The following is an 11329-nucleotide window of genomic DNA, read 5'->3' on the forward strand; positions in this document are numbered from 1 at the left end:
GACAGTGACGGCTGGAATCCGATGAAAAGTGGTAGTGGGCTGGGAAATTTATCCCTTATGTATCCTCATGTTTTATATATTTATGTTGATTTATTATGGTACATAAATAATTTTATGTGGCATTGTGGTTTATGGTATAAATTGTTTACTCGGTGATTTCTTATGTGTGTTCTCTCAGACAAAATGTTGACGCAAAGTTAATTGACTAAATCATTAATAACGTTAAAAAAATTATTTTATGTAATTAATATAAAAAGTTTTATTTAAATTATTAAATTTAATGTTAAACTACTTATTTTTTTATTCCTAACTATTAATTTCAATTGTTCCCTCTCTAATGAAGCGGTCGAAATAGCCGATTTTTTCCATCTCCTCGAATTTGTTTTTAAAAAACTCCCCGGATCGTTTTTCGGGAAAATGTCATTATATCCATGTTATATAGCCTAAACAAGATTAGTAGGAAATATTTCATCGAGCTAATTATAAAACTTGGGAAGATGTGATTTTTGGCCAGCTTTTTTCGATTTCAGCCCACTGTGCGGCGTTGGCATTAGCGTGTTCTTAACGAAAGGCGCCGAAGGGACCACAGCTTAACACTAGAACCGCGGAAGGGGTCAAATTGACCCCTTACGATTTTCAACATGTATATTTCACACTTAATTTTTTTTTCACAAACCTGACATTTTCTGACTTTTAATGAATTGTAGAAAGGCGTATTCGTGCGAAATTCCGACGCTCTAGGACTATTTTGGTGAACACTAGACAACAATATACCTAGAACCGCGGTAGGGGTCATTTTGACCCCTGCTCTGTTGTCGTTCCCGAACTTTATATTTTCGCAGCAGAAATTCACCGCAAGCTTAATTTTCGGAGGTCGAATGTGTGGGAATGGCATGGATTACCTCTGTCGTTTCTTATTAGGCCGCAGATAAAGGCAACCCACCCAGCGGACGCCTGAAAGAATGTGAGAGTCGAGCCGCGTAGAAATGGACCTACGCGAAAATTTCCGTGCACCCCCCTTTTCTCGGCAACCCCCACTCAAGGCTCCTTCCTTCCCCTACCGTGCCTCCCCTACCAGTGTGGCGTCATTGTAGTTGCCAGCTCCATTACATGAATTACAATGTAATACTTCGCAATTCACCCGAATTCATCAGTTTGCGCGGTAGTTCGTCTCGCCCGTTCGATTGTTGTCAGCGCTGAACGAAGGGCAATACCGTTTCAAGGGTGATACTCCATTCAACGCCCAGCGATGCGTCGGTCAAAGGGATACACCGCAGACCAGGTCGTTCGTATTCTCGAGCTACTTCAGGATGCGCCTGAGGATTGCTCTGAGGCGGAGGATGATCCTGTTGTAGTGTATGACGGCGGCGTTGACGCTGAGGAAGACAGTGAAGAGTCCTTGACTGAAGATTCAAGCGAAGACACTGGTAAGTTTCCAATTTTTATTTTACTCGCATTCTTTGATAATTGTTACAAATCTATTTCATAAAGCATTTATTTTGTTTGGTACAGGTAATGAAGGTGAGGAGTACGTTCCCTATCAGCCGCCAACCACCCGCACACTACGACGTGGACGTGGTCCCCTAATACAGCCTCCCGTGGACCAAGTCGCGTCCACAGTTCCTGCTCGAGGGACGGGGTCGCCCTGTAACTGCCCAGGGCCTCTGCCGTGGTGCTCGGGGCCATCGAGGACGTGGGGGTGGCGATGCTGTAGTCGCACCTGCTGAAGACGACGAGCCGCTTGAGTCTGCTGCTGCCGCTCCTCGTGGCCAGGTACGAGGACGAGGTGGTTCTCGCCGGGGGCGTGCTAGTCTTCAATCTTCTTCTTCTCTGAGGGTGATGTTCGCTCAGCATGGGATTTGGTGATAACTCCAACTATGCTGAAGCACATGAAGACGTGCACGGAAAATCGGGCTCGTGAAGAAAGTGGGGAGAAGGACTGGTCGGTATCTATGGATGAACTGGAAGCTATCATTGCAGTTTTGTATGCACGTACGGAGCAAGGAACTTGGAGCTTGACTTGACATTCTTCATTACTGTATGCTTCTCTACACCAATAAAAGTGTTTATTTTTCTTAAATAAATTTACATTTTTCCCCCATCCTCAGCCGAACATATAGTAAAAATGTGAAAAACGCATTATTTGTGCAAGGCGGGTAGCCTATCTAGCGTTTATACCGCCCACATATCATAAAAATTTCATTGCAAATCTCAGACAATTCATTTCACATAGAGCAGTATCCAAAAGAAACCCAAAATACTAAAAATATGGCAAGAAAAGACGAGGGGTCAAAATGACCCCCTCCGCGGTTCTAGGTATACGAAAAAGTCCGCGGTTCTAGTGTTAACGTCCCGTCCGTCGGATCACATCATCATACCATGAAAATCAAAGGTGACCAGCTATTCGCTCAGAGAGCTAAAATCCAGATGGCGGTCAAAATGGCTAATATTAAATTTTTTATCTTTGTACGTAATGCCAACAATATTAACGTCACGTTACAGTTATTACAGATCAAATAATGCAAATAGAATATTGGGAAAACAGAATCATTGTCCATGTGGAGACATTCAATATAACGTCTAAGACGATTGTCTCTGTTTAGGACATTGAATTCCTTCTACTTCGGTCTTTCAATATTTCCAGTTTTATTCATTCCTGCACTACCGAAAACAGCTCCATTAGCCTTTTACATGGGGGTTTTTAACAATCAAATGTAAACAAACTTCCATGGGGCAACCCACCAAGGCGGGTCTCGAAACCGCGACCGTTATTGTGGCAGGCAAGGATTTTACCCCGCCGCTACCGTCGACGGCTTCGCGATAGCTTAATTTCGGGATATAGCACTACATAATGAAATCTTAATTGATGAAAAGCTAAAAATTTACCTCTTTATGTGATTAAAATATATCTGTCAATAAAAATAAGAAAAGTAAATAGGAGAGAGAAAATGTAAATTCTGTAAACGTTTAAATAATGCGTAATATAATTTCTGAGAAAATTAGGTTATTAACACTATAATTTTCATTTTTATTTGTTAAAACTACGCACTGGTTCTTTACACTGAACAATTTTATACCTGCGTGAAGATGGCAAAATATTTCCATTCACACTATTTAGTTGGAGTGACAAAACACCTCCTTCCTATCCCCGAAAAGTATTGAATTCTCTTTAATAAGCAATGGAGTTCAAGGCTACTATCTGGTGAGAACTATCTTGAATGGCGGACCCCAGATAATTATCACCAGATGAAGTGCATTCCTTAAAAACGCAACAGTACGGAAAACTCTTCCGCGACCTTGACCATTCTTTCGGATCGTCGCCGAGTGATACACTCCTAAGACACCGTCCTCAAACTAAACAATAGTAATTAGGGGCTTGTACACAAATTCTCACAGTTTAAACCTCAACAGGACACTATTTCCTGTTGTCCCACTTCACACACAACAACACATCCCATTCTTTCGTGTGGCGAAGATTTGAAATAATACGAAGAACGTTTATGTTATCAACCCTACAGTAAGTTCCTCCTATCATCATTAGAAGTCATCAGCACTGGGATTGGTTTAACCTAGCCTTCAACTCGTTTCTCATTCCCACTTATCCATTCATCTCCCTGAATTTCTTTTCCACGCTATCGTTCATATTTTTCCGGTGAATCACCAACACCTCCCACTGAAGAGCTTAGCTCACACCTTTTCTTCGCCAACTATCTCCATTGGGAACTCGGAATACACCTTATTGGGTTTTTCCTCCTATTCTTCAGTGTTTCAACGAGAATATTGCGTTGCCATACTAAATTGGTACTTATTAATTTTATTTTCAGCTATTAAAAGTAATCTTCTTTTCAATCTATCTATGAATCGCATTATCTTCCCGCACTTGTGAGTTTAAGTAATTTAAGTAATTGAATTCTGCTGGTTTTTCCGGGTATTCTTCCGCGTTTATCCATTTGTAGGACGATATTTCGCCAACGTTCCAGTTGGCTTCCTGAGGTCCACTGAAGTGAAGAAATCAACACTTCAGTGGACCTGAGGAAGCCAACTGGAACGTTGGCGAAATATCGTCCTACAAATGGATAAACGCGGAAGAATACCCGGAAAAACCAGCAGAATTCATCATAATCTCCGCGGAAGCCTACTTGGAAAAATTTAAGTAATTATTTAATCAAGCCCCTGGGTGCTAACTTGCACTGCGCGAGCCCTTGTTTGCACTGCAGGAGCGTGTAAAGTGGTTGCATATTTATTGAAATTCACTGTTCCACTTCTCTAAATATAGTAGAGTCTCAGTCATAATTGTTTTGAGATATTTATATGTGTGTAAAGAATATTCTGTAAAATGTTCGTTTTCATTCAGTCCTGCGAAAATCGACGTTAAAAGGCTTTCGTCATTGTTTGACAAGCTCTAGAAAAAAATAAGTGCACTCTCAGAGCTAAAACTTATACTTCAAGTAGTTTTTTAAGTATCCAACTCAAAAATGACATTTTATAAGTGAGTCTCGTTTCCTTCGCTAAAATTTATGGCGTTAAAAAGTTAGTATTAGCAAATTTTTCCAGAGTTTTTACGGAAAGATTTTGGCCTACTGCCTTTCACGATAGAAAAATTAAAAAAATGGTTTCCAAAAGATCTTTTTATTATGAATACACTGTTTTTTATTTTTCAGATATCTTTTAAAATGGTTTCGAAATTAAACTTTATGCAAACCACGTTTTTCATCAAAATTTTCCCAGCCGCCCTTTTAAAAATGGCTGCCAAAAAAATAGTATGTCTTGTAATTTTTTTTCAAATGGTGTTTTACGATTGTCTGCTTGTAGGAAACAAATGATTTAAAAAATCGGGATAGTTGAAAATGTTGAGTAACATTGCCTTGGTTGATTTGAAATGGATTGACCCTTACCTAAAATTCTTCCTTCAACACGGTTTCCAGAATTCCCTCAACACTCGCTCCACTCAAACTCTCTCTCCCATCCATACGTCCTCAAGGAGTTTTCGACCTTCCTCTTTCCTTCCGTCCGCTTCACCTCCTCTAGCCTTTAGAGAGCCGGGGAACGCTCCTACTATCTCCAAAAGTGCCTGCAATACCACTCTTAGATATTGATAATTCACTAATCATTCAAAAGTCAACATTCATTTTATTCTAACGCTATTTTCTTTAAATTGTAATAATTAACTCATATTACCGAACATTCGTCAAATAATTCATTAAAAAGTGAAACCACATAGAATAAAGAGTTCCTAAAGTTTTTGAGTAAGGTAAGGTGGGGTAAGTGCGACCCCTAAATAGCATAGATCAATTTCAACTAGCTAAGGAAAATTATCTAGGCTTGCTAAAAACATGAAATTCAATGCATAATATATATGTGTATCACCAAAAAAGATAATTTGATTTACATTCCTCTCTCTGTAAAGTGGTACTTTTTATAAATTTTTTCTTACTACCTTGTCAAAGGATCGCACTTATGTGGCAAGTACATGGGGCAAGTGCGTCCCATGGCTGATGTGCAATATATTTATGCGGTACGCAGTACATGGGGTAAGTGCGATTAGCCCCGACATTCAGCTGTACATTGCTTTTTTAAAGTACTAAATTATGTTCAACCATTCTCGAGAAATCAACTTTTATCTTAGGTAGTGTAAGTAGATTTTTTGGAATTTGTTTTGTTAATCATGACACAATACGGAATTTGGTCAAATGTGTTTTTTTAATGATAGTAACAGTATTTGGCTTCTATACATTAATTTACAAGTGTATTAAAATAGGTAATATGCATAAAAGCTGAATAAATAATAACAAAAATAGTATAAATCTTGTATAAGACCACATATATGAATACAAACTAGATTGTAATGAACAAAAAATTCCTTCTCCTATGTAGCTTATGTTATTAATATGAAAAAGCAAAATGAATAAAGCTCATGGTCTTCAAGCAACTGAACACTGAATATTAATTTGTTTATTTCAAGTTGTACCCCGAGAAAGATAGGCAAAACGTCAACTTTCCTCGACGGCCAACCGAAGGCTTAGGTAATATTTTTACAAATTTTTACAAACCTTTGGTTGTTTTTGAGACCTGATTTTTTTCCTAGCCTACTGCAAAATCAGAAAAAATGCTTTGGCACTTTTAGCATAGTACCTAGAAAATCTGTTGGCACTCAAAGGGCTAGTATCCAACACACCCAAGTCTCGTATGATCCTACGTTTTCCCGGCGTATCAGATGCAGAAAAGTTTCTCGGGTTTTCCACCGGTTGATGTTTTCCATATCTCCCGACGTTTCGAGTTTCGACGTTTTCTTCCGAAGATCCCCTGAGGATGATCAGCAAGTCGCTGCTCGAAACGTCGGGAGGCATGGAAAACATCAACCGGTGGAAAACCCGGGAAAGTTTTCTGCACACCCACGACTCGTTCGCCAGTAGTCTCTTCTATTCCTCTTTCCTAAGAGGCCACATTTCCCTACCGTCAAACGCTGCATTACAAATCCATCTGATCATTTCACTCTCACTACTTCCGAGCCTTTAATTTCCAAGATATAGGCCAATTCAAATTCCATTACTTACTTTATAGTTTGTTTTATATTCAACTAGCTGACCCGGCGAACTTCGTACCGCCTAAAAATCAATGAACTTACAGTTTACTTACACCATTTATAAATCAAGAGCGGCTGTATCGTTTTTAATCGTGTTTAATTTATTATAATAAAATAAGGATACAAATTCAATAAAACTACGTAAATGAGTACCAAAATTGCTTGTCAGAAAGACATTTTCTTTATTGAATCTACATAGGGTGAATCGGAGCACGTTTACGCGGATTTTTTTCAACAAATTTTCTTACGCTTTAGCTCAAGAAATTTTGGGCATTGTGGTTTAATAAAGCAGTTCATGAAATAAAAATTATACGCATTCAGTTGTTGGATATTTGCGTTATTAGCTGTAAAAAAATGTTTTTAGGTCCAAGTCTGTTGCATACCTACACTTGGCCCATTCAGGGGTCAGGTTGACACAACCCCAGACCGACGCTTGACTGATGCTCAAAATCGTGCAAGAAAAGCCCCTATGAAGCAGCATTCGCATTAAATGACTTAAGGCGCGCCAGTTTTAGTATCTCTGTTTGGAAAAAATGCACTGTGTAAACGTACTGCATGCGTAAACGCACCACGGTGAGCCCTACACATTCGGGTTTAATGTCTTGCGTCAAGCACCTTCTGATAAACAACAGTTTTTGTTTTGTTATCAGGCGCAAGATGAAGCGGATGAAGCTAAATAAATATAGCGAAGCAAAGCAGTGACGCAGCGAGGCGAGGTTTTGGGGGATAAACCCCCCCTCCCCCAAGAGCTTAGAGAATTTTTTAATGAAAGATTTTGTTATTAATATTAGGGGGACGGATGACTAACAAACAAAACATATTTAACTATTCACACAGCCGTAAAACCCACTATTTTCAACCATTAATCTTAAAAAATGTCTGGGGCAAGTGCCCCCACACTTCCCGCTTACCTTAGCGAGTTTTCTATACCCTACAGACCCGTGGTATTAGCTGCGCCCAAAACCCCCAATCCCAGCTACGCACTTGAAGCGAAGGAAGAAATACAGAGGATGGTTTTTCGACTCGTGAACATAGCACGTTAAATTGACCATGAGAAAATCATGGGTTTTCATTAGCACATGAGCACAAACAACACAAAAACTGAAAGACTGACCATGCGATTTTTTAATCGTTATCACGAATGCAACACGAATTGGAAATTGAATACGTTTAAGCTCAAAAGGGAATATGAGTTGAGATCATGGAATCTACGGAATGAGGACATCCTCGCCGTTGAATTTTCCTTTGAGTAAAGTTGCGTGAATCACATTCATTACCAATTTTTTTAATCACCAAACGCGTTCCGTTGGATAGTAATGGTTGGTTTAGGCTTCGAAAGATCATGAGCACAGAAACTATATTTCTCTGTAAATCGTGCCTTGGTAAGCCAGGTACGTCCAAGGACTTAAAATATTCAGATAGATAGTTGGTGATTTCGTCTTCGTTTGTTACACATTTATAAGATTCGAATCCATGCAGAGTACGAACTATTTGAATTTACCTCGTTTTAGTCATCCACATCTTCGTTCTTGCTCGCTTAATCAACCATCTTTGATTCTTTTGGTGATCAATCATATTCTGGAACTCTTTGTTGATGAGCTCACCTTCCGCTGTACCTAATTTGCAATCATTCCAAGGAAATGAGTTAAAACTACTCGATTCCTCGACAGGAACACGGACATTACCGTTTGTCAACAATTGCTTGGAGATTTGTTTACAAACACGGTAGTGAAGTGTCAACTCGAGCTGGGCCACGGCTGGGCTTACAATCAGCTCGAATTAAATTTAAAAAATGTAATTTCAATTTAATTAATATTTTGAATATATTTAGTAATTAAAATGTTGTATTGTTACTAAATTCAGTTATTAAAGTGGTAAAAACAAAACAAATTATTTAATTTGTAGTTTTGACCGACTTATCAATTGTTGTGTTACTAAAACTCCTAAAAGCATGTCCATAGGAAAGAGATGAATTTTTTTTGTGAAATTATCCTTTTTTAATGGCCTATATGTTAACCCCGCCTGAGACGAATCCAAAGAACCAAATCTCATTGAAATCGGTGCAGCCGTTCTCGAGTTATAAGTGTTCTAACTAACACGATTTTCGACTTTCTTTTATATATATAGATGAATTACAAGCGCACACTTAAAATGGCACTAACGTATGTAGATCATTTCTTTGGGGCCAAGATAAGGTTTGGTTAAGTAAATTCAAATAAGAACAGCTAATTTTATTTTATATTTAAGAAATATTTAATTAAAAAATAATGATGTGAGATAAAACCATTTGATGGATATAATATACTAAGATAGCTATAAGCGGCGGGCGGGGAGACAGCTGAGACGATAAAAATTATCCTCATTTCTGGGGGTAGATCCTGGACGCCCCTGGCCTAGAACTTTACTCCAGGTACTTTTCCTGTGACTGTAATATGAGAAGTAATGAAATGGCATAGATGAAACTTTGTGGAAAATACGGATTAAAATACCTCGCGCTTCTTTGCGACTGCCTAGTTGAAGAACACAACATTATTTTTTTTATAATCAATTAGTCAGATATTTCTAGCAAGGTAGATTATAAATGGCAAAAGTAATATTTTCTGCATGGTACTGGGCAGTGAAAAGATAGCTCAGCGAAAAATTCGAAGAAAATAAACTTTTTCGTTTTAAATGGAAAGACAATAAATTGACAAAAAATGCAGATAGCCAATGAAAAGGAATATTTAAGAGTAAATTTCACAGCAACCAATTTTCACATTTGGTTGCCTTGATTTGCATGTAATTCATGTATATTGCTCAAATTGAAGCATTTACATCACTTATGCTTCATCTCTTGAACAAAATGATGCACCTGTACCATCTCCACACGCAATTGCAAAATACTGGAGGAATGATTTCAAAGTTTCAAGATAAGTGTTTCAACGAACAGCCATTAGTACATGCATACACAATATGTTTCTAGGTGGAGATGCTAATGCACGCTATGTGCATACTAAGAAGAAGCTTACCAAGATCAATGCTGTTATAATGCGTCCCTAAAAATAGATATGCCTTACAAATATCCATCATCTAACTTGTTTCGCAAAATCTTCTTTCACTCATCATATGCATCAGTAATTGAAAAGACGTAATCAACACGGCGGAGAGATTTTAATATTTTCTACCATCCAAAATTCATTGACAATGTGCTAAGAAGGTATAAATAAACTTTGAAAAATATACGCTGAACAAAAGAGATTGAAATGTGGCAACATAAAGTGCACAGGAACGCTTTTGTTTTAAGCCAATTCCAAAGGAAGATGGTAATCGAAAATTTTTCTGACAAGAAGTGTACGAACTGAAATCCGCAGGAATTAATTTACATTAATCATTATTATTAAATTTATTTAATTTAGTAATTTTTAACAGCAAGTTACATTCATCAGCGAGCAATTGTGCCACGCCCTTCCTATGCAGTAATAAATTGCCAAATTAACACAGAATCGGGTTACGCTTCATGTTAAGACCTATTTTGCGTATAGCAGAATAAAGCCAATCCAAAGGCCGTTTCACGCGAAGTAAGATTTTGCAGTAACTCTACCCACAACTTTTGGATGAGAAATGTTGTAGAATGTAAACCAGAAATGTGTATTAACACTTTTGCGGCTGTTTCGGCGGCTAAACAGAAATTCGAAGCTGTTCTAATATCTTAGGGAAAAAGATACAATTTCGAATATTTTTCGGCACAAAATCTTGCACCGCATAAAACGGCCTTGTGGCATATTTAGCAGCTGCTGCTTTAAAAATTAAAAATAGAAGAATGAACTAAGATAGAGCTGAACCTATGGCACAAATCTATGAATAACACTATATGCTAAATGCAAACAATTAAAATACCTCGTCGCTGAATGAAAAATTATTATTCCCAAATAAAATAAAAACATTCTATGACTTTACTGCACCATTGCACTCGAGAAGGGTAGAAAAATATTATAGTAAAAAAGGCTTAAAATGAATTCCATATGTTTTTAGAGAAAACTGTTTCCAATTCAGAGCCATTACGAGACATCGGAATAAATTTAAGGGCAGATAAAGTGATCATCCGGCTACATACACAGCAAGGATTGGCCGGATCTTACAGAAATTCAACTTGCTGAATGCAACTTCTTACCTTACAGATCTTACAGAAATGCAACTTCATTTTAAATGAGTTCTTAAAAAAATAATACGCTTACCTAAATTAAATCTGTCTGAATTTTGTGTATATGTAAGTTAGAGCTTTGGGGAAAACAAGCATTGATCTGATAGATCGGCAATATCGAGTCCTCTAGATCAGGGTATCGCGAGATTTCTTATATGAAGTCATGTTTACAGGATACATTTACCCGTGCAAGTAAGTGGCTGGACAATAGGGTAGTTTCCTCCATCAAAGAAAACGAAAGGCATTGATTGCGATTCGTTACCCACCACTAGTGTATTCATAATATACAAATTATTTCGTTTCAGAAATACCGGTTTATACGAAAGGCAATGGTCCATTTTTATCCTTATTTGAAAAGGGCCAGATTGGCGCCCATGCGATGCCACTCCACGTGACGTCACAGGGACCTAGTTTCTATACGAGAAGATAGGAGTTATACATCGTCTGAGGTTACCATTGCATGCATGAGGCGCAGAGCTCAGGGAAACATGTCTTAATAATCACTAATTAAAACTGGCTAAGGTCGGAAAGTTTTCTTCATTTGATAAGGTATTAATAATCCTTAT

At 38.0% G+C, this 11329-nt stretch overlaps 1 protein-coding gene across 1 annotated transcript; it reads left to right on the forward strand.

Moving 5' to 3' along the window:
* The first annotated feature begins 881 nt into the window (after positions 1 to 881).
* Positions 882 to 1804, forward strand: LOC124161100. Its single transcript, XM_046537298.1, has 2 exons — positions 882 to 1427; positions 1513 to 1804. Exons 1-2 carry the CDS (start codon positions 1250 to 1252, stop codon positions 1725 to 1727), a joined length of 393 nt encoding a protein of 130 aa, XP_046393254.1. The 5' UTR covers positions 882 to 1249; the 3' UTR covers positions 1728 to 1804.
* Positions 1805 to 11329: the final 9525 nt, after the last annotated feature.

The sequence above is a fragment of the Ischnura elegans genome, chromosome 6, assembly GCF_921293095.1.
Source record: "Ischnura elegans chromosome 6, ioIscEleg1.1, whole genome shotgun sequence".
In the NCBI taxonomy this organism is placed as follows: Eukaryota; Metazoa; Arthropoda; class Insecta; order Odonata; family Coenagrionidae; genus Ischnura; species Ischnura elegans.